At 42.6% G+C, this 24,535-nt stretch overlaps 1 protein-coding gene across 1 annotated transcript in view; it reads right to left on the bottom strand.

Moving 5' to 3' along the window:
• The window catches only part of DNAH14 (dynein axonemal heavy chain 14), a 363,900-nt gene that overhangs the window by 209,528 nt on the left and 129,837 nt on the right, over positions 1 to 24,535 (bottom strand). Inside the window, exons 25-35 of the mRNA XM_034667630.1 lie at positions 21,640 to 21,744; positions 21,434 to 21,552; positions 20,608 to 20,682; positions 15,885 to 15,972; positions 12,792 to 13,045; positions 7,538 to 7,769; positions 6,760 to 6,813; positions 5,143 to 5,288; positions 2,878 to 2,946; positions 2,066 to 2,252; positions 941 to 1,017 (exon numbers count right to left, since the gene is read on the bottom strand). Of these exons, the coding sequence (XP_034523521.1) occupies positions 941 to 1,017; positions 2,066 to 2,252; positions 2,878 to 2,946; positions 5,143 to 5,288; positions 6,760 to 6,813; positions 7,538 to 7,769; positions 12,792 to 13,045; positions 15,885 to 15,972; positions 20,608 to 20,682; positions 21,434 to 21,552; positions 21,640 to 21,744 (1,406 nt within the window). The remainder of the gene's footprint in view (positions 1 to 940; positions 1,018 to 2,065; positions 2,253 to 2,877; positions 2,947 to 5,142; positions 5,289 to 6,759; positions 6,814 to 7,537; positions 7,770 to 12,791; positions 13,046 to 15,884; positions 15,973 to 20,607; positions 20,683 to 21,433; positions 21,553 to 21,639; positions 21,745 to 24,535) is intronic.

Raw genomic sequence — 24,535 nt, 5'->3', positions numbered from 1 at the left:
CTTGCCTCACAACTGACAACAGACTACGTGCCCAGCGTGTGCAGTCCCGCCCCAGGGTTTCTGTTCTGTCCCGATGGTTTGCCCCCTCGGTTCATAAGCCAGCACCACAGTGTTGCAACCAACGCAGCTTTATAATAGGTCTCAATAATTAAAGGGATGTTTCTCCTTCATTCCTTTCATTTGTTAATATTTTTCTAGCTAGTCTTAATTGTTTATCTTTCTTTTTTAAAAAGATTTATTTACTTAAGAGACAGAAGAGTGCACGTGCACATGTGAATGTGAGTGGGGGGTGGAACAGAGGGAGAGAGACAGGCAGACTTCCTGCTGAGTGTAGAGCCTGACATGGGGCTCAATCTCACGACCCATGAGATCAGGACCTGAGCTGAAACCAAGAGTTGGACACTTAACTGACTGTGCCACTGAGGCGCCCCTTTCTATGTGAACTTTAGAATCTGCTTTCCTAACAATAAACAAATAATACCTTTGGTATATTCACTGGGATGTATTTCCATTCATAAATGAACTTTTAGAGTCTTTAAATCTTTATGATGCTAAGCCCTTTAAGATGCTACGATATTAACTACATGATCTATTATTTCATTTATTCATATTTTCATTTGTGTCCTTTCTTCATATGGGTTTTACATTTCTCATTAAATTACTGCTCTTTTAAATGAGACCTTTTATTCCAGTGTATCTTTTATTATAAAAAGGTAAGATAATTTTTTTAAAGTATAGGTTCTTTTGGGGAAAAGTATCCAGGGATTTTGTCCATTTTTTCTTTCTCTTCTTTCACATTCTTAAACACCTCTACCATATTTCACTGCGACATTCTGGGAGCTCCCTGTCTTATCTCGACAGCGTTACTTAAGACTTTTACCAATTATCTTCCCTGTGTTGTTTAACTCCCTTTGACCTAACGATTCAAAACTCAACTCACCATTTAAATACCTGTTTCTTCTTTCCAGCCACTATTAAAACTGTCTTCAGAGACCTCAAGCCAAAGTCGTAATGATCCTATAAAGCATTAAAATATCTGAGTTATTAAGTTTCTGAAGGAAAAATGGGATGACCTAGAAATAAATGCACTTCCTACACAGTTAAATCCCTAATCACATGCACTGTGGAGAGAGACTGGGATATAACTCAAGAAAGCCTGCATCTGGCTTCCAATGCCCTCGCTTCCCCCCCAAACTGGTGCCCCTCAGTCTCCTTCTTAAAAGAGAGCGTCACAAGTATTAAAGCTGTAGAAACTATTAGTACCTAAATTAAATTTTCTCTGAAATGGAGAGATGGGCTGAAAGAACATGATAAAGAAGAACGCTTTGGAGGTGATGTGACTGGTTGTCCAAACCACGTTGAGTCATAAACAGATACTCGTTAAGCTGGCATTGCCCAGAAAAATCATTTTCAAAATGTGCTACTCATATCAGCAACATCAGGAACTGCTGAGAACTGGTTAGAAACGCAAATTCTTGAGGCCACCCCAGACAACCAGAAAGTTGGTGGTAGGGGCGCCTGGGTGGCACAGCGGTTAAGCGTCTGCCTTCGGCTCAGGGTGTGATCCAGCATTATGGGATCGAGCCCCACATCGGGCTCCTCCGCTATGAACCTGCTTCTTCCTCTCCCACTCCCCCTGCTTGCGTTCCCTCTCTCGCTGGCTGTCTCTATCTCTGTCAAATAAATAAATAAAAATCTTTAAAAAAAAAAAAAAAAAGAAAGTTAGTTGGTGGTAAGGTCCAATGATGTGTGTTTTAACAAATACCACCAATTATCTCGAAGAACAATAAAGTGTGAGAGTCGCTGTAGAGGATAATGTCCTCGTATGGAGAAAGTAGTCCGCGATTTAACACAGCGGATTCTCCATTACTCTCTCCAGGTCCTGGAGGAAAGGCCTGCAACCTGAATGACCCAACACATCACCTCACATCCACACCAGCTCGCCAACTTGAAGTGCTGATGGGATTCTAGCTCCGTTATTTCCCTAGGTCATCCTTGGCCCAGTGCCAGAAAAGTCTTAAAGTTTTCTATAATCACCTTTATTTTGAGAAAAGCAGTTCGTTACCTGTTGTGAGAGCTGCTTGCTAGCTAATTCATAAACGTTAACCAGCTTTCCAGACAGTGATTTTGCAGATTTGAAACCAACTGAAAACAGCAGTATTTCAGTAATCATCTGATAATGGGGAGCCATCATCGCCACTGGGCGAAACAGAGACTTTAAGTTATTTGGGAGCTCTACTCGACCTTTGTACCTTAAGGGCATAAGAAAAACAAAGAAACAACAACAACAACGCAGGTTTTCAGTTTTCAGTTTTCCTGATGAGGAACCGCACAATATAGTTTTCCCCAGAATAATCCTGTTAGCTTCCTACATGACCTTCATTTGAAAACAACCGTATAAAACGGTTCCGACTGTACTTTTCATCTCAAGAGTGCCTTCCTCTACTGACTTTTCCTCCTGTGCCTCCTCCCACAGTGCCCCTCACATCAGGTCACTCTGGCCCGACTATCACTACGTTCCCTCCCTCAACAGGTGTTTACTGAGCCTGCCTGGCCTCCGCTCCTTGTAACCACAAGTTCCCTTCCTTCTGCTACTCTCGGCCTTTTTGTCTGTCTCCTTTGTGACAAGTGGCTGACCTTTTCCTTTCTCTCCGGTTCTTTTGGAAGTGAAAACACCCCTCAGACAGAAACTTAATTTGAGACCACCCACGTGGATGAGTACAGAGCTGCTGCTGTTTTTAAGTGTGCGAGTAGAGGAGGGAGTCAGGCAGTGGCGGTGAACGGTACATTACAACGTCAGACAACTGCATCATGGCTAAGATCTCAGAAAACAATTCTGACTGTCTCCACTCCTAACACAGATTAACTGCTACTTACCCAGGGTTCATGGTGACAAATACTGCACAAGACATGTTGATACGAATTTCTTTTCCTTCCAGTACAAACCTACAAGACATTGGAAGGGGTTCAGAATGAGCACCCCCCAAAATGTGCCACTTTGTTATGTGCATTACTTTCAGCTGAAGACAATGAAGGCCCGAAAGACTCAGAAAGAGCTTTTTACCTCCCTCTTTAACTGCTTCTACAAGTTTAGATAGAGGGCTGGGTCCAGAAAGACAGCTCTCACCAGAGACAACTATAGAGAATATGGGCCGGGCATGGTAAACTGTGGGATGCTCAGCAGGCCTATTCATTCATATTCCTCTCCGTGTTCTGCTGTCTCTGCAGGGCATGACAAATATTTGTTCACCAAACACGTGCTCTTCCCATCTCCCTGGGACTTCTGTTCCTTCCCTTTGTAGCCCCAGACCCCTTCCCCCTTCTCCTTAGCTCAGAATGGCATACAAACTTAATTGCCTGTCTTTGAACCTCTCATGTCTGTACAAGGCTCATGTATGCATACAATTAAACTTTNGGCTCGATCCCATAAAGCCGGGATCACGCCCTGAGCCGAAGGCAGACGCCCAACCGCTGTGCCACCCAGGCGCCCCTCTCCTATTAATTTATCTTATGCCAATTTAATTAATGGACCAGCCAAAAGAACCTAGACAGGTAAAGGAAAAATTTTCCTTCCCTGTCCATTATAATATTCATTACTAAGAGAACTCGTTTCTCTAAGTCAAAGTATGAAAACAATAAGTGAGTTTGGGAATGTTCCTATGGCTGTGTTACATTTAATTCCAAACAGAACAGGCTAGGAAAAAAACAATTTTAAGAGGGGAAAGAAGAGGGTCATCTTGACCCAAAGTTGTGAGCCTTGCTGGGGTTCAGGTTTTTTTTAAAAAAGATTTATTATTTATTTATTTGAGAGGGACAGGAAGAGACAGCATGGGCAGGAAGGGCAGAGGGAGAGGGGAGACGGAATCCCAAGCAGACTCACGACTCTGAGATCAAGACATAAGCCAAAACCAAGAGTCAGACACTTAACCAACGGTACCACCCAGGCGCTCTGTGGTTTCAGATTTATTTGATCACGTCTAAAGAGTTTGTGGGGCCTGCGGCCAGAAGGCGCCCACCTGAATGACCTGACTGAACAGGGAGAAGAACCTGAGGAGACCCTCAGACACAGAGTTCTCCCCAGGTGACACCGCAGAGCAAATAGTGGCCATGGCACAGAGTTCTTGTGTTAGCATGCAATGCAGCCTGCCCCTAACTCCCCAATTAGATAATTTTGGGACCGCTGTGAAGTAGGACCTTGGCCTGGAGATTAGTGTCTTGTTGTCAGCACCAGAGGTAGGGACCATGGAGAGAAATGCTCTGTGACTTTACGGACAGGCGACAGCAGTGAGGGTGGTCGAAGCTGGAAAAGAAGAACACTGAGAACAAAAGCTGAGGACTCCCTGGACAGAACTGAGGAAAGGCTGGCAGACAGTGAGGCATGGTGGAGAACTGGTGACGTGTGGCCTGCTGTGACCACCCCCCCATGTACACCTATAGACGCGTGACATCTTGCAACGCTGACTCTAACAGTGGGAACAAAATCCTTGAGAGTAAAGCCACAAGTGAGTTTGCACCCCACGTTGGGTATACAGGTTACTTAAAAAAATAAAAATTAAAAAAAAAAGAAATATTAGATTATAATAGAAATTTTAAACCCACAAATTCAATTATGCCCATAAAGCAAATCATGTGCATTCCTGAATTTATCTGAAGAGAAAAAAAGTTTGCTTGGATTAGTAAACGTTAGTCATCTTAACATACAAATATTATTTTTACAAAATTTTTTTTTACAATAAAAGTATGTTAATTCAGAGTAATGGGATAAGAGAGGGCTTCAGGTGTGTGGCCAGTACAATTTGTTCTTTAAAAACATGTAGAATTAAAGAAAAATATGTTGGTTTCTTCAAGTGAAATATAACATGGAAAGGTACTAAGAGAATTTAAACCCAAAGTAAAAGTCATTGGATATATTCGTGACCTTGTCCTGGTAGCCTGGAAGATGGTCCCAAGGCTGGACAGGAGCCCAGATACACCCAGGCTGGCATGAAAGTTAGTTACGTATATTTGCACATTACTTGCCCAGCAAAGAAGACATCCAAGATGTCATTCCTTTTGGTCTGTGTTTAGGAAAAAAAACAACAGCCAAACTCTTACTGGAGAAGGAATATTGAAGAGTAAGTAAGCAAACGCATCCCCCGGTACCTGACAGAGTAGCTGTCTTTGGCCGCCTTGATTGCTAGGATCTGCGATGCAATCACGGAGAGGACCTGCACGTCAATCCGATTGAACTCGTCCAAACAGCACCATGCTCCCGACTGCACCAGTCCGAAGAAGAACTTTCCCATTATCTTAAAAACAATTACACGCAGGTGAAAGCTTTCATAGGGCCAGGGCCCTGTTTGGTTCTGCAGTTTTCCCGAGGCAAGCGCACGCCCTGTGCCCCTGGAAGGTGCAGGGCAGCACCACCTGGCCCTCAGCATTCAGGGGAGGCTGCCGGGTCCGGAACCCACTGAAGCCTACGTGCCGGCAGCCAAAACCAGCGAAAACACTGTAGGCCCAACACAACACGTGTGGATGAATATGGGTGAGGGAACGCCGGCTCTCAGCGGGAGTGCACATGAGAGCCCCTTGGGCCAGAGACACCGAGGCCGGTTCTTCCCTTTGGCTGTGGGAATCAGGTCGTGTCTTTACTGAAAATTCTGATATTTCATTTTTCATGGGTTTTTCGGCATTAATTTTGATTCTAAAAAAGTATTGCATTAAAATATGATTTATCTTGATTAGCAGGTTTCTTGGCTCCGGCTCAGCTGCTCCCAGCCCTGCTCACCCCACCAGAGGGCAGTTCCCGGGGAGGAAACAAGGGACCCTATGTCTAACAATACTCATGCAAACAGCTTCTTTATGTTTATTGATATTTTTAATGTGCTAAGTGAGCACTAACTGGAAACGCAGGGTCTCGTGGGGAATGTGCCTTTAGCTGTCAATAAAATGACCCTAATAAAAGGTAAATGGTTTGAACTTAACGTGCAAAACAAAATCGATGGGAGTATTTTGAAACTTTAAGTAAATTCGTGGCAGGCACAGAGGTATAGGACATTTCAATAAATATTTCGGAATGTTGGGGAGCCTGGGCGGCACAGCAGTTAAGCGTCTGCCTTCGGCTCAGGGCGTGATCGCAGGATCGAGCCCCACATCAGGCTCCTCCGCTATGAGCCTGCTTCTTCCTCTCCCACTCTCCCTGCTTGTGTTCCCTCTCTCGCTGGCTGTCTCTGTCTCCGTCGAATAAATAAATAAAATCTTTTAAAAAAATATTTCGGAATGTTATGAGCTATGTCTTAGGTAATATGCCACCAAAGCAAAATAAGGCTGGCATAAAATTATAATCATCCATACAAACTCTGACTCAAATTTTTGTGTTAACTGTAATAGTCTCATTGTTCTTAATGATTACCTTTTCAGTAAATAAAAGTATAGAGTTAGAATTTATAAATAAATTTAGATTAACAGAGCAGTACTCTTAATTTTTAAATATATTCATGTCCCATATCAGATTTTGTTTGGAAAAGTCCCTGTCAAAATTTTGAAAACCACTGTCTTAAGTAGTTCAGTTGCATAAAAGTAAATTGCATAGTGTTTTAAGTTTCTATTACATTCTAAGTTTCTATTCTATTAATTTAAAAGAATTAATAGCATTTACACTTCTGTTCATACTTATGGTTTCTCCAAGAGAAATAGTTTTCTTGTTCTTTCAATCCTCAATGAATTATTTCTTTTATGTGCCCAATATTTTTTTCCTGCATATATATGAATAAGCTTTACCTTATAATCCAAATCCTCGAAACAGTTGAAGACCACACAATGTTTGCCTAAGGACTGAGAAACAAAAATGCTATTTTAACAGATCTCTTAAATTATGACACAATATTAACGCTAAAACTTCTGGAGTAATAAAATGTCTTTACTTTTTGAGAAAACTTTGCAATCTCCAGATGAATTACATACCAAATATAGAAATTTACAAAACTTAGTAGAGTGTAAACGCACACACACTCCGAATTAAGTTGATTAGTACAGGGACACTAACGTCCTGTTTTTAAAACATATCAACAAAAAACTAAAAAAGCATTTCACCAATGTCATTCTTGTGACATCAAACTATATCCTCCACTTTCATCAGTTACTTGTCTTGCTCTCTGTCTCTGTGTGTGTCACACACACACACACACACACACACACACACACGACCAGGCAGAAGTCTGTGTGCAGCTCAAAATCACCCTTACATGAAGGGGACAATGCTGCCGCTCACTCATCAGCTGGCACAGTGGAATCCCAGGTAAACAGAAGCATATTTGGCCTGCAGAGGTCCCATGAACCAGCACACAGGGGACATTTAAAAGTGAATGGATGAATTACATCCAAATACACTGGATGTTATACAAATGTATACAAATACATACAAATACACTTAGTGAATCTGGTAAGGTGTTTGTTAAATGTTATGAACATCTTCATAGCAGGAACGGTGTCAATTTAAGATACTGTTAAGGTTTGCGCAACCACAACTACCAGGATTCTGGCGACGGAAAGCACTTACTTTGGCTAGATCTTTGACACTCTCCGTTTTGCCCGTGCCGGCGGGGCCCGCGGGGCAGCCTCCAAGATTCAGGAGCAGCGCTCTGGTGAGGGTGAGCCAGCACCTGCTGGTGAGGGGCGTGATAACCAACCGGGGGGTGCAGCCCAAGTACTCGTAGCCGTACGTGAAGCTGGCGTCTCCTTGAGACACATAGCACAACTTCTGTTTGTCATTCCATTTATACTGCAAATGCCTGAAAACAATATTGTAAGTTTGCATATTATTTGGGCAAAATTAGTTTTACTTTTCACAAGTAGAAACATAACAAAGATTAAAAATGGAGTGTTGAGTAAAAAACAAATAAAAACGTTAGAACAAAATGAAGAGTTATGGACAGTTCATCAGTGACTATGTTAGACATGAAATATTAGAACTCCGAATCCTACAAGCATGTGAGCACTTTCCCTGTGATGAAAACAGTCTCACGGAGTCCTGCTGCTTTGCTGTGATGTGGGCCCAGCACAAACAGAGGATTTACACAAGAATCATCCCTACGAAGCGTATTGTGGTTTTCAATAAAGATGTGGCTCAGACATTGTTCATTATAACCAGGATCCTTACAACAAGAGCAACTGAGAGAAATGCTATTGTGGTACTTATCTTAGGAACACTGTGAATCGTGTGACTAACCATTAGTTCTCTCCTCTATAAGACTACGAGTAAAATTGCAACCCAATTGTAGCTTTATAGTATGTATTCTTTACCTCAGATTTACAGATAATGACCCAGACCTTTGTGTTAGTTTAAGGCATACAACATAATGATTTGATATATGCACGTATTATGAAATGATCACAATAAATTTAGGTAACATCCATCATTCACATAGTTATGAATTTATTTTTCTTGTGATGACATCATTTAAGATCTACTATCTCAGCATCCTTCAAATACACAATGAAGTATTATTAACTAGAGTCACCACGCTATCCATTACTCCCCAGAACTTATTTATCTTCTAACTGGAATTTGGTACCTTTGACCTCCTTCATCCATTATCCACATGCCCTGCCCCTGGCCTCCGGCAACCCCCAATCACTTCTCTGTTTCTATGAATTCAGTGTTTTTGGGTTTCACATGTAAGTGAGGTCATACAACGTCTGTCCTATTTCATTTAGGATAATGCCACCAAGGTCCATCCGTGTTGTAGCAATTGGCAGGATTTCCTTTTTATGGCTGCTGTGTGATATTCCATTCTACACATAAATTACATTTTCTTTATCCATTCATCAGTTAATGAGTGTCTTGCCTATTATAAATAATGCTGCGATAAACATGGGGTACAGATATCTTTTTGAGATGGTGACTTCACTTCATTAGGGGAAATATGCAGAATTGGAATTGCTGGATCATATGGTAGTTATATTTTTAATTTTATGAGAAACTGCCACACGTTTTCCGTAGTGGGTACACCATATACATTTCCACCAATGGCGTATACGTTTCCCTTTTCTCCACGTCCACACCAAAATTTGTCTTTTTGATAATAGGCATCCTGACAGGTGCGAGGTGGTATCTCACTGTGGTTTTGATTTGCATTCCCCTGATAAGGAGTAGTGCTGAGCAGCGTTTCATGCACCTGTTGGCCATCTGTAGGTCTTCCTTGGAATGTGTCTATTCAGCTCCTCTGCCCATTTTTTAAGCCAAAAAGATTTTTTTTGCTATTGAGTTGTAGGAGTTCTTTATATAATTTTGGATATTAATCCCTTAGTGGATTCATGGTTTGCAAATATTTTCTCCCATTCAGTAGGCTGCCTCTTTATTTTGTCGCTGATTTCCTTTCTTGTTCAGAAGCTTTTGGTTTGATGTAGTCCCACTTGTTTATTTTTGCTTTTATTTCCTTTACTTTTGGCGTCAAATTCAAAAATTATTGCCCAGACCAATGACAAGTTTAGTGTCTTATGTTTTCGAGTAAGAGTTTTATGGTTTCAAGTCTTATGTTCAAGTCTTTAATCCATTTCAACTGGTTTCTGTGGGTGGCATGAGATAGGGGTCCGGTTTCATTCTTTTGCGTGGGGATGTCTAGTTTTCCCAGCATCATTTATTGAAGAGACTGTCCTTTGCTCATTGTATATTCTTGGCTCTTTTGTCATAGATTGGCCATATATGTGTGGTTTTATTTCTGGGCTATTCTGTTCCATTGGTCTATGTGTCTGCTAATGCCCTACTGTTGTGATTACTACAGCTTTGTAATAGAGCTTGAAATCAAGAAGTGCGATACCTCCAGCTTTGCTCTTGTTTCTCAAGACTGTTTTGGATATTTGAGGTCTTTTGTGGTTCCATACAAATTTTAGGTTTTCCTATTTCTGTGAAAAAAATCACTGGCATTTTGAGAGGTTTTGCATTGAATCTATAGATGACTTTGGGTAGTATGGACATTTTTTAAAAAATTTTTTGAAAAGATTTTATTTATTCGTTTGACAGAGAGAGAGACAGCCAGCGAGAGAGGGAACACAAGCAGGGGGAGTGGGAGAGGAAGAAGCAGGCTCCCAGCGGAGAAGCCCGACGTGGGGCTCGATCCCAGAACGCCAGGATCACGCCCTGAGCCAAAGGCAGATGCTCAATGACTGAGCCACCCAGGCACCCCGGTAGTATGGACATTTTAACAATATTAAGTTTTTCAATCCTCGATCATGGGTTGTCTTTTCATTCGTTTCTTCTTCCATTTCCTTCATTAATGTCATAATTCACTGAGTTTTCAGTGTACAAATACTTCACCTTTCTGGTCAAATTTATTCCTAAGCATTTTATTCCCTTGGTGTAATTGTAAATGGGATTGTTTTACTTCTCTTTCTGATAGTTCATTGTAAGTGTATAGAATACAACTGGTTCTTGTATATTGACTTTGCATCCTGCAAATTTCCTGGATTCTTTTATTAGGACTGTCAGTTCTTTGGTGGCATCTTTAGGGTTTTCTACATGTCATCTGCAAAGAGAGACAGTTTTATTTCTTCCTTTCCAATCTGGATTCCTTTTATTTCTTTTTCTTGTTAACTGTTCTCACTAGGACTTGCAGTACTACGTTGAATAGAGGTGGGGAGAGCAGACATCCTTGTCTTGCTCCTAATCTTAAAGAAAAAGCTTTCAGCTTTTCACTGCTGTGTGTGATGTTAGCTATGGGCTCAACAGATACGGCTTTTACTGTGCCGAAGTAAAGGAATGGTAAGCAAAAGTATAAAGGTATCTGCTATCTTAAGACCCAGCAATCATTTTATGATTCAAGTACTAAATCATCATTTAAATAAATTTTAATTTCCAGAGCTATACTCCCCGTGTTATTCTTCCCTGAGAACAGAGGTTCCCAAACTTGCTTGATTTACTGCACCTGTAGTACAGTTTTTTTTCTTGATTACCATAGTCAAAAGAAATACCTCATAGTTAATTTCATTAATTTTTAGGTCCAAAGCAATTTAAAGGTATTTTTGTCTTAATGAACTTGGTAGCTTATTTTTAAAATATATACAAATAAATTGAAATGAAATTATTTCATTTCTACATAATAACCATTACCTTCTAATGGGATGTGTGTACCTGTCGTGCACTGCACAATTTCTCAAGCCTTAGAATCAGATAGGATACTGTCAATTTTGTTTCTTATCCATGTTTTCATTTAGTGCTTGCTTCTTTATCAGAGCAACTGCCCAAAACCTAGCTTTGCAAGAATAAGAAATCATCAATATGATGATTCTAAAGTTTAATGGTCTAATGTTAAACTTGTCAACTACTCTGAGCTACCAGTTTGCTTGGTGTCTGATACATGAGTCCTCTGAGTCCTTCAAAAGTTTAAAATTTTATGCAGTGTCCTGCGCATTCCTTGGGGCACCTTGGCATACAACCTAGGAACTGTAGCCCTAGAATCAGAGATGCTCAGAGTTGGTTAGAATCATGTCTTTCCTACTTTACTTTTCTATATACGCTCTTCCATCTTTCATTTACACGTTCAAAGAGAGTTACTAGAAAGTAATAATGACATATTGAACTTTTGAGTGACGGTTCATCAATACAGCATATTTCTTTGGCAATTAAAAATATACAGTTATACTTTTGCAGTAAAATGAACATGTGAATATATATCAAATATAAAGTATTCAGTAAAATTCAAGTAGTGTTAGTCAAAATATCAGCCTCTCTGCTCCATTTTCCCTAGTGTTTAAAGGAAATTGTTGCATCAAAAATAAGGAAATTTATACTCGTGCAGAATTTTTTTTTAATATTTTATTTATTTATGTGACAGAGAGACAGCCAGCGAGAGAGGGAACACAGCAGGGGAGAGGGAGAGGAAGAGGCAGGCTCCCAGCCGAGGAGCCCGATGTGGGACTCGATCCCGGAATGCCAGGATCATGCCCTGAGCCGAAGGCAGACGCTTAACGACTGCGCTACCCAGGCGCCCCTCGTGCAGAATTTCTTAAAAATTAACTTTTCTTGAGAATCAAAGACCTTCTGCAGTCAGGACAGTTATTTTTCCATGAACAGAGGAATCTTCGGAAAGAAAAAAAAATAACTCAGCCGTTTGAAACTTCACATTTATTATAGGAATCTTGGGGCGCCTGGGTGGCACAGCGGTTGGGCGTCTGCCTTCGGCTCAGGGCGTGATCCCGGCGTTGTGGGATCGAGCCCCACATCGGGCTCTTCTGCTGGGAGCCTGCTTCTTCCTCTCCTACTCCCCCTGCTTGTGTTCCCCCTCTCCCTGGCTGTCTCTATCTCTGATGAATAAATAAATAAAAATCTTAAAAAAAAAAGTTTTTTTTTTAATAGGAATCTTATGCTTGCTTTCCCCAGGGACAGTGGCTCTGTTATGCCACAGTTTCACATTTGTGGTGTTTCATGTATGAAACACATACGTATGAATATATACTACCAGGCTCCTGGTAGGAGAAAGGGTGCTCCGAGGTAGAGAACTGGCTAGAAACGTTCTCTGGTTTGTTTCCCAGTTTAGAGTGTTCCAGAAGGCACAGCACACAGGGAAGAGTCGAGGCCTGAGGGAGGGCTGTGCTCTGGCTGAACGATGAGAGGAGCGAAGCCCATCCAGGAAGATGAAGCAGAAGGAGGTTCAAGTGAAGGGAGGGACAGTGGAAGAGAAGGAAGAAAGCATAGGCACGGGGGACTCAAACGGACACAGTCTGCCCAGAATTTCTATAAATCCCAGAAAAGTAAAAGTCAGGTTTGACAAAACCTGAGGTAGAGAATGAATTTACTGTAACTGAGATCTACTTACCTCGTCCACTCAAAATCCCCCTCACTGGAGATGTCCTTCAGCAGCAAATCCCTCACGATGTCTCTGCAGTGCACGCAGAGCGTGAGGAGCGCCCCCAGGACGGCCTGCGTGCGAGTGTTACTGGTGTCCAGCGCCGCCAGCCCTGCAATCTCTTCTAGGTGACGGATCACGCCGGCATGGACCTTCTCCAGCTCTGCTCTTGAATGAGAACTCACGAAACTTTTGACACAATCATTGTAAAACATGATCTGGCTCTGCAAAAGGAAGATGTAAAGATGATCACTGAAAAATAAACTTTATAAATTAAACCAGATGTTTTCACGGGGTGTGTATGTGTGTTTGTGTGTGAAAGAGAGCTTACACATTTGAATGTATTTGATAATCAGACACTGAATTTTATTAATGCTCCTGGGGCCTTATTTTTTAATAAACTGAAATATATTTATCACCGATAGTTCGACTTTCAAAATCTTATATTCTTAGCCATCATCACTAGACTGAGTAGTAACCCGGGACACAGTAATAATGGTAGAAAACTCCAGAAATTAGGACAGTGTGCTCAACTCACCCCAGAAATAGTCTTCCTAGAATATGTTGTCTGCGATCATAATTTTCAGAAACTCTGCATGACTTCCATTATTTGATCCATCTTTTGAGGCTCACTCTCTCCACATATGGCAGAGTTGTTTTAAGAAGGCCACTGGATTAAGGTCACATTGACCTGGGAGTCAGTGGAGGGGAACACGTCAGGAGGCTTGTGGGTTTCTGGCCTGTGACTGGGTGAACTGTGATTTCAGTCCCTAGGATAGCACCTACCAAAGGAAGAGCATGCTGGAGGGGAAGGGGCGTGGTGGGTTTGTTTTGGGATTTCATGAATCTGAAGTACCTAAGAAACATGTAAGGCTATAAAGAAATAAACACTGGAATAGTTAGCATAGAGGTAAGAGGTATGGTGGTGGGGCTTTCTTCCAGAGCAAGGTAAGAGGGGAGAGGGTGTGGAGCCTGACATATCAGTCTGTGTTCTTGGCTGCATGCAGCAGAAACCACCTTTGGCTTTCTGAAAGGATGTGGCAGATCAACAGGAGGAGAGAGACATGGCTTGGGACGTGGGCAGGAGCGAGTCTGGGCCAGGCGGCAGGAATCGTTGTCAAGGCTACCGCACCAAGGAGCCTGGTCAAAAGCCACTGCACAGCTATGTTTGAGGCATTTATTCAAGATTCACAGCCTCAGAGAGAGCATCCAATGGGCCAAGTCCCCATTGCTAGGCTGCGTCAGTGCGAGTTCTGGTGAGGCAGGCTGTGAACCAGATCTTTCTCTCTTCAGCTAGATGGAAGGGAACTGTCAGGTGCTCTGGCCTGGATAAATCCACACTGAAATTCTCCGTGGCCAGAACACACAGGCACATTATCAATGGGACACTGGGGTGGGGAGTTAGCAGCAGGCTGGGCAGACAGGGGAGGAAATTTGGCAAAGTCTGTTCAATGATTTCAGTTCAAGCCTATAATGAACCACTTCTTCTTGATCAGCATGTTTGGAGGACCAGGGATCTGGGGATGATCTTCTCTTCATAAAGCAGATCTGATTATCTGGATGCCTGGTCAACCACAGAAATGTCCAGACCAATTCACCATCATTTTGCTGCCTTTGTAGACAACAGCTTACACAAGCCCTTGCAGCTCAGGATCTTCGAATATTTGATCAAAATTCAGTAAAGTGCACGATATAGGTGACCGGGAGATCGGACATCCTTATTTGTGTCCATAATCCCAGGTTATGTGAACAGAGACGTGACAGTTGTGGTGGGGCAAGGCACAGTGAAAAGATGTGATGTTATCTTTAATAGAGAACTTAATAAAGTCAAGTCTGCTATATAGACACTTGATGAGGGTAACTCGTGGGGCTGGGGCTTCCTCCTTCATCAGTGCAGGAGAACCACTATTCCCAAGTGTGCGGGAACTCGTCACTGACAGACATAACTGAGACTTCAGACCTCTCTAGAGCATTTCAAAATGGCACCCGCTCACTGTCTGCAGAGAAACGTCAGTCCAGTTCCCTCTCTGCTCCCTTAGCTTCCCTGACGCCTCTGGCTTTCCCCTTCATGGAGCCCCTTCCTATGCCTGCTTGTTAAATGTGGATGTCCCTGGAGATCTGTCCTTGTCCTTCTCTCTTTCAACACGGTCTACAGGGGAAATTCCCTACTCCTGGCTTTGACCACTACCTCACGAGTTCCTCCTCTTAAAAGCACTACGTGCTGGCTTCCTTGCTATCCCTTCAGACCTTGTTTCTTTCTTCCTTGAGGCCCAGAACAGCAACCATGAGCAGAATGAAGGCTCCCTGCGAAGATATTCCTTTGTGGCTCTTCAGAACCTGTGACTGTGTCACCTGATGTGGCAAAACGGACTTTGCAAGTGATGAAATCAAGACCTTCAGATGGAGAGAGTATTGTGGGTTACCTGAGTGGGGCCAATAGGATCGTATGTACCCTTAAACGTGGAGAACTTTCTCTGTCTGTGAGCAGAGGGAGGTTTGACTACAGAAGAGCAGACAGATGCAAACAGGCTGGCTTTGAAAATGAAGGAATCCCAGTGGCCTCTAGAAACTGGGAAAGAGAGAGGAAGGGACTCTTCCCTGAGCCTCTGGGAAGGAATACAGCCTTGTTGAGACCTTGATTTTGGCCAGTGACACCAGTGAGGCCTTCAACAGACACAACTGCGAGATAACAAACGTGTGCTGTTTTAAGCAACTAAGTGTGTAGCAACTTTCTAATGACAGCAGTAGAAACCAGATACACTGCAACAGAGGGCTGTCCCTGAGAAAATAATTTAGGATTTATTTTCATCCAACATTTTATTATGAAACAATTTAAAAACCGTAAGAAGTTGAATTATAAAACAAATACCCATATACCCACCACCTATATTCCTGCTTATTTTTTGCTATATTTACTTTCTCACATATCTGTTCAGTTTTCCATCCAACCGTCCATCTTATTTTTTGATGCATTTCAAAGTAAGTGACACATATTAGTACCCTTCATAATGGTTTATTTCTAAATCTTTGCTTTCTGGGCAGTATATCCACAAACTAACTCACCACTGTGAGGACCACTTGTCCTGGATGAGACACCACCCACGTAGAAAAAGTCTGGCAGCTCCAGTCTTCGACCCCTTGACTTACAAACCTACAAGCAAAACATTTTATTTCTATTATTACGTGCAATCATAGTGGCCATTTAATGATCAAGCATGACAAGATCACGGGGGGATTTTCGTTTAGGATCTCTGGTTTGTTAATTCCAACTTAGGTATACATATGGGACCAAATGCTACAGTTAACAGAGCCTTATTAATTCATGCAAATGCATATTCCTTAAATTTCCCTTTAATATCACTTGTACTTCTCTAATGGGGCCACTGAGTTTCTGGGATGGTAAAACTAGAAGGGGGAGATGACACACATTAGCTTTGAATTTCTTTCTTTTTTTTTTTTTAAAGACTTTATTTATTTATTCGACAGAGATAGAGACAGCCAGCGAGAGAGGGAACACAAGCAGGGGGAGTGGGAGAGGAAAAAGCAGGCTCTTAGCGGAGGAGCCTGATGTGGGGCTCGATCCCATAACGCCGGGATCACGCCCTGAGCCCAAGGCAGACGCTTAACCGCTGTGCCACCCAGGCGCCCCCTAGCTTTGAATTTCTAATACTACCAATGACAAAATCAGTATTTAAAATAATTTGAAACCATCAAATGAATTTTAGCAGTAAAGCCTTGCATTTACCTTTAAAAATTAATCATAAGGAAAAAATAGGATTCATGAAAAATATGCAGACATTTTTATTTAAGATCAAGTTAATATGTGCCAACAGAAAACGTCCGCATATTGTTACAGTGGGTTTTTTCCACTCAGAAGTCTTTAGCTTCTGTATAGTCAAATCGATCAATCTGCACGTTTCATCACCGATGCCATGTGTCAGAAATGCTCGACATGAAACTTCACTCGTTTTCTTCTTCTTCAACTGCTTCTTTTCTTATCATCACAATTTAGAATCTAGTTTACTGTTAAAATGAATATTGATTCTTCTAATTTTTGCTATAATTGCAAATGGTGTCTGTTTTCATTTTATTATTTTCACTGCCACTGAGGAAAAATAGGTTTATAACAACTTTCTATATATTTCAAAACAACATCGGTGGCAAACGTATGTTTCATTAATTAAAATGACCTTTTACTTTATGTCTTTGTTTTCTTTTCATTTGCTGTTATGTGATCTGTCCTTACTGCTTTTATTCACAACTTTGTGTAGCATTGCTTTCTCTCTCAAACAACATGTAGTTCCATTTCTCTTTTGACAAAATCTTTTTTAAATTAAGATCTTACTTCTATTTTTGACACTTTCCCCTGTGTTTATATTTATATAAATACACACATACACAGCACACTATATTTTATTTTATTTCCTCCAGGGTTTTGGAAATATTTATTCTGATTTTTTCTAGTCTCTTGGGAGAGAGTGGATCACGATTTTTGACTTAATAATCCTGTCTTCATCGTGAACAATATTCTTCAAATGATAATGTATGAATACTACATAATAATATATATCATATATATACATACACACATAGAAAACACTGGAACACAAGAAAGTATGCTCCAGGGGATTCACAACTTGAAAAGTCTCTAGCAGATGCAAGCAAATTGGGACTGAATTATAGAAAGAGAAGAGCCACCAAAGAACACTCCTGCCAAGTTTGACAGAATAAGAGGGAGGCGGGGGTGGCTCTTCAGGGTGATGAGGAGAGAGCTTTCTAAGTAGGGACCGCAGTGGGCTCTGCCTGTCCCCACACCCCCTGCCCCATACTCAGCTGCCGGTGGCCACTGGGAATGGAAAGCTCCGAGGGCCAATGAGGCTGGAGAGAGAAGCAGAATCGGACCTGCACCGCACCACACGTCCGAAAACAGGGCGGGAAAGACAGGGAGGAAGGGAGGGAAGTGGAGAAAGGGGAAGAAAGGAACCAAAGTTCATTGACACTGGCATTTTCCCATGAGACTTGGCCGTTGCATCCGACACAGCACTGGAACCCGGGTGCTGGGGAAGTGACAAAGGCAGCTTGCAGCGTCCAGGGGAAATGGAAAGGAACGTCCATCCACCGGAAGATACGCCGCTCCCAGACTGGGGCTGTGCATCTGTCCTGTCACCTGCAGCCGCGCAAGCCTGCCGCTGTAACTGAACACCAGTACCCGCTGGGACAGGGAGAGGGACTCGCCGGTCCGACTAGGAACCTGGGGAAGCAGCTGTAACAAAGCTCACGCAGCCACAGACGGCTCCGTTACTGGTTCTAACCCGGGGTCGACACTCTCTGCGATCAGGGCCATCTCAAGAGCTGCTAGTATCTGAGAGTTGCTCCGCCAATGGGGAGTGTGACGTAGGAATAAGAACATTTTCTGGTGAGATCAAATACCACCAGGTCCTGTGATATTTGATGAAAGAGAAATCACTTCCCCAAAGGGAACAGTGCAAGGACACACTCAAAAGCTAATAAGAAAAGGCTTCCAGGAAGAAGACACTGTTTTGCCAAACTGAATGTGTTATGAAGATAATACCTCACCATCCGGGCATGTGTGAAAACAAAAAAGATGCTTTTTCCAAAACCCAGCATCAAAGGGCAGCCCCTGCTCTGCTTTGTCCTCCACTCCCAGACGGCCGTCCCCTGATCTCTGTCCAGCTGTAATCAAGCCCCACACGGCAAGGCCCACTGGAAACCAGACTGCCACAGCTCGACAGACATTCCAGCTTAATCCTTCCTCGCCTGGGTGCCTGGGCGCTCTGGGGGTCTCAGCAGGGCTTCTCCTTCACCCCCACAATCAACTCTGTCTTATCAACATGTCGGTGTGGTGACGTTTTGGGGAGCTAGCATTCAACAAATTGGATTTGAACTTAAAATTAATTCCACTCAAACTAGCCTGCAAGTAAGAGGGCAAAATAAAAATATTTGCCACTCACAGATGTTTTCTGGAAAAAATTACTTGGAAATATATATAGCAGAAGGAAAACAAACTCTAAAATGTGAGACCTGTGAATCACTAATGAACAAAACCAAAACAAACCAAGAATCTTACTAAGACTAGATAATTATTGATCCATAAACAGAGAACTAACTCATTTGGAATAAAATCCTGCATGATTATAAAATGGAGGAGGTGACTGGAGGGTATCAGGAAATGATCCATGCTCACTGCGGATAAATTGGAGATATTTACTATAGGCTTTGATAAAAATGTTTCACTTTGTACATTAACATTTTAAGAGTATTCACTAGAAAAAAGGAAATGTTTATGACTTTGGCATGGCTACCCCAAAAGACAGGAAGAAACTCAAAGCAAGAATAGTCAGTGAAAACCCCTCCAGACCAAAACGCTGATGACCGGAAGACATACAACGGGAATGGGGAGCAGTGAAGCAGCAGGACACAGCGCATGAAGGGAATCTGCAGACACGGGGGCAAGGTCAAAGGAGCCAACAGGGCTGGTGACACAGTTATTTATTACAAATAAATGCTAGAAATAAAACAAGGGTAAGGACAAACCCACAGAAAAGGAGGAAATGTTTAATACAGTTTTCTAGAAAATAAAGTATGCGGACCCGCAAAATGATCAGAAAAATCAAGGGAAGTTCAACATAAGGAAATTTGTTATTCTAATTCATGACAACCACAAATTAAAGGCAAAAGAGTATTTGGGTTTCTTGACAGATTCATTAAAAAAAAAAACTCTGAACTATTTATACATCCTTTAATTATTAAAAACTTTGCAAACGAGTAGAATAAAACTCTACTTTGATGAGGGGCATATCCCAGAAATCCAAGCATCATAAACAAACAGTGAGATGTTGGAAATGTTCCCAGTAAAATCAGGAACAAAAGAAGGATGCTGTCATCTGCGCTTTTCAACACTGCACAAAATTTGTCATCCTAAACATGAAAACGAAGAGACTTTTTTAAAAGAACTGTGAAGAAAGAGAAAGAACTATCATTAATAGCAAATAAGATTATCTGACAAAAGTCCCAGAGCAATAAGTGAAAATCGGTTTGTCTTTCAAGTGCCCAGATGCATTTTTCGGGGTTCCTTGTCCTCACGCGAAAGACAGCTGGCTCTCATCACATCACCCCAGCGAAGAACTGGAGCCAAGGAAAGCCACTGTGGTTATCTATGTAAGTAAGTAATAATCTGCCCTGCTCCAGAAGCTTTGTGTTGGCTTCAGGATCGTATTCATAAATACCGATATTAAAACCTCAAGACCAATAAAAAGCCTTTCTATAACCAAAAACAAATAATTAGAAATGTACAAGACGGCTCTAGCCAAATTTTCTGAAAAGTTCACGCTCTGAGGCTCTCTCTTCACTCTACACAGACTGGAAGGTAAACAGAAGAACATTATAAAGCCTGAACCAAGCAAGCGACGCGAGGAAGCAGAAGTGGGAGGGACTACAGCCCGAGCCTGCTGGGCACTGGGTCCTTGGAAAGCAGGCAGCAACGTCCAGCCCCGAGTTCCGCTCCTGGCCAGTTTGCAGGTACTAATGAGCCCTACGCACACAAATCAAGCCCGAACGTGGTCCCTGATCATGCTCTCCAACTGACATTCACACCGTAAAAATGCTTATTTTCCGTTCAGCCATGTGCTGTCATAGTCTATCAAAGCCCGTTTCATAAGACTTTACTCCATACATTTCTGCAGATACTTCCCATTTGGATTAGTAGATAATTAACCAAGTTTAAATATATATATAATGCAATCTTAGGATTAAAAATTGTACTCACTTTTTCAGCACATCAAACATGCTTTTCTCTACATTCACCAGCCACTGTTCCACAGCACTTCTTACACGAATTTTCCTATAATTTTTTCAAAAATAATTTGCAAACAATTTTTATCCATGTTTCACTCCTTTGATAAGGCTGTAGGCTAACTTTTCTACACTTACAACATTCACAGGCCAAAGGACCACAATTCTCTAATTTTTGTTTTTTTCTAGATCTCAATTTGGAAAGCTACGCAGACAACATATCACCTAACTGTAGGGAATTCTGACATCAATCGAAACCATGGATTTACAAAATTAAGAGGTTCCAGTAAAACATGAACTGACAAACTAGATAAATCATATTACAAAGCATTTTTGTATTCCTCACTGGCTCTTTTAAACAGCCAGCCTAGGTCAGGGTTGGGTTAGGGACTCTGGTGGATGGGGACACTTGGGTGCAGCATTTTTTAATCAACTCCCATAAGGAGCCACATGCCAAAGGCTGGCTGGCAAACTGGACCAGTGTGGCGGCAGGACCCAGCGATGAGCCCGGCCTGCAGCCGTTCACAGCCAGCCTGGCTGGGGGGGGAAGCAGCATTAACAACGCCAAGCAAATAGTAAACTGCCTTCCGAAGTTCCTATAATAAAACCCCGTGTTGGCATTCAGGATAATACCAATAAATATAGACATGGAGAAGTAAAATTCTGCCTAGGTACACTATCTTTGAAGAAACAGTTTGCTTAGCAAACTTCTATGAGATATCAGAAATTTCCAAAGAGAGGTGTTAAATAGGGAAGTTTTACAGAGTCTGAATGCTTAATTTGTAACACGTATGTCTTACTTGGGCAACAGAAGAGTTTCGCCTTCAGCAGATACGAGCATTATCACAGCAGGAGGCCCCATTTCTTGTTTCCATATCAGTAATTGTTTTATATTTTCAAAACACTTCATAAGATGAGGCTGTGGACCAGAAACAAGTGTCAATAACACTATAAAATTCTGACCTGGTTGGGAAATAGTATCACTGACAGAGAATAATAATATTACCTGTACCGACTCAGGATTTCTGCTATCAGCTAGAATATCAAGGAGTTCAGCGTTGCTAAGAAAGTAAAATCTCGGGAAAATCATTCTTTTAATTTCAAGGTAGTCCTGTTCAGAACCAAAAGAAATTGCCATTCATAATGTATGTTTAATCATGATAGGATCACAGCTCATTTGGGCCTACATTTACACACAAAAAGCATGATATTCAAATTGCAGTATACAAAGAATTAGTAAAAATAAGAGCCCATGCCTAATTTATTCTTAAACTGCTAAAATAATTTTTAATAAAGCAAAACTCAAATGAAAATAAAAACCAAGAAACCCCACCCGTGAACGCACACGCACAGATGCCCCACTGTCCGCTGGAGCACCAGCACTGCCTGCCCGCCCCACCTTTCTGCTCCTCTCCGGTCCTCAGGGTCCTCAGGGAGTAAGCGGTCACTCGTCACCTCATGTCCTGCTGCATGCACGGCCCCTCCAGCCCCAGCCCTCCCCGACGCTTAGCTGCACTCACACCTGTCTTCAGTCCCCCTCCTCCAGAGGAGGAGATGCCTGTTTTGGCCACAGGGCCAGCCATCCTGTGTCACTGACACTCTCCTGCACTTGGCAAGCTCTCCTTTGCAACAGGCTCCCTTTTGACCTCTCTCAGTAAAACTATACGTAAGCAGCCCCCTCTCGCAGTTTGTTTTCCTCTAGCTACTGTCTACTTGCCCGCCTCCCCTCCATGGTTACAGTGCTTGAAAAGTTTGTCTAGAAACTCGTCTCTCAGCCACCCCAGCACCCTGCCGTGCAGCCCCTCTGCTAACGGAGCTGCTCAGTATTCATGTCGCATGACGTCTGCATCGCATGTGACCGTTGGCTCTGTCCCTCATTCTGCCTGGGATGTCACGCTCCTACTTCTTACCATTTGCTTTCAGGATACCTCGAGGTCCCCACACTTTAACGCTGATTGGCGCTCGCCCCATCTCTCCTCCGCCTGTCCCACTCTTCCTGGGCTGCTGGCTCTGTGGCTCCTGTCACTTCCCACTGCCCCAGATCTATATACCCAACTGCTGATTGAAGATGTTCATTTGGCTGTCCCCTAAGTGTTAGATTTTCAACATGTACAAAACTTACTTATTTCTACACAAGCCTCTCCCTCCTACCTCCTCTCTCTGCAGTGTTATCCCCTTCCACTTGGGTGGCCAAGCCAGAAATCTCAGCACAAGCCTGGACGTCTTTCCTTTCTCCTCCACAAGCCCATCGGAAGCTCCTGGCTCCATGTTCTTTCATCCTTACCACCGTCTTACCTTAGTCCTCCAGGATTTCGAGTCTCATAACTGGTTTATTTTTCTCTATTCTCACTGCCCCCCATCTACACATAACTCTATGCTCCCTTGTAGGGAGACATTTCTAAATCAAATCACTTCATTCTCTTGCTCGAAATCCTTCATTGTGATATTCAAGGTCCTTTGTCACCTGGCCCTACCTCCTGGGGAATCTTACCTTTCCCCACTTTCCCATTTGCAAAACAGGTTCCACTGGTACCATCTTGTTTCGGCTCTAGAACATGCCACACTGCTTATGGGTCCAGATCTGTACTTCCCCTTTGCCTAGGATGCTCTTCCCACCCAGCCACCCACACACCCTGACCCTTTCACCTGCCCAACTCACACATTTTTCCAAAACCCAGCTAAATGATCACTTCTCCCAGGCTGGGTTAGTCTCTCTTCTTTCATGTGACCATACCACCCAAACTATCACAGCATACATTCAGGCTAGTATCTTTCTACTTTGGCTCCTGTAAGAGACCTTGAGTTCTGTAATAGTAGGGAATTATCTCAGGGGTCCCAGCATGCAGCAGCAGTGCCTGGTATAAAGCAGGTACTCAATGCAGGAATAAATGGAAAATTACCGGTTGGTAATGATGCTTAGTCATAGTCCAAAGATACACTAGAAATAATTAGAAGGTTTATCTCAATCCTTACACAGTAAACTCACTATTATTAATCGAATCATGGATTCATATAGCAGAGGGTCTTCCTTTTTTTTTTTTTTAAGATTTTATTTATTTATGTGACAGAGAGACAGCCAGCAAGAGAAGGAACACAAGCAGGGGGAGTGGGAGAGGAAGAAACAGGCTCCCAGTGGAGGAGCCCGATGTGGGACTCGATCCCGGAACGCCAGGATCACGCCCTGAGCCGAAGGCAGCCACCTAACGACTGCGCTACCCAGGTGCCCCCCAGCAGAGGGTCTTCCTGGGCAGAGAACTTTCTATAGGCTGTAACTACCATATGTGGGTATTCTGGAGGGGTCAGCACACCCAGTGTCACTTGTGCTCAACAAGGAAAAGAGATAAAAACCCAGAAAGAGATCTTGGTTTATGAAGTGAAGTGAATATATTCACCACGAATCTCAGGTATTAAAACCCAATATTTCAAAATATGTATGTCTAGCTGACAATCTGATGTTTTGGCAATGTTTAAATATATGGAATCAATAACTTAATTTATAAAATCATCAGATGAGGACTTCTGGGGACAACGGTGGAACAGGAAGGACCCTGTGCTCACTTCGCCCCCCAGGTAAACCTAGATAACACCCCTATCGGCATAAATAACTCAGAAAATGACCCAAAGACTGGCAGAACAAACCCCACGACTACATGCAGAGAAGAGGCCACACTGAAGAAGAGAGGAAGGGCAGAGAGGTGGTGGGGAGCTAGATGGACTTGTGGGTCTGTGGCAGAAGAGAGAGACCCAGGAGCACAGACCAGGGGGAGAAACAGACCCTCTCACAGGGAGCCAGCATGGGAAAGATGAATCCTCCTAACATTTGGCTTTGAAAAGGAGGGCACGTATTGCATGGAGCACTGGGTGTTATACGCAAACAATGAATCATGGAACACTACATCAAA

Source organism: Ailuropoda melanoleuca, chromosome 8 (assembly GCF_002007445.2).
Source record: "Ailuropoda melanoleuca isolate Jingjing chromosome 8, ASM200744v2, whole genome shotgun sequence".
Classification (NCBI taxonomy): domain Eukaryota; kingdom Metazoa; phylum Chordata; class Mammalia; order Carnivora; family Ursidae; genus Ailuropoda; species Ailuropoda melanoleuca.
Note: the sequence above shows the minus strand (reverse complement) of the source record. Positions and strands in the feature narration are given on the sequence as shown.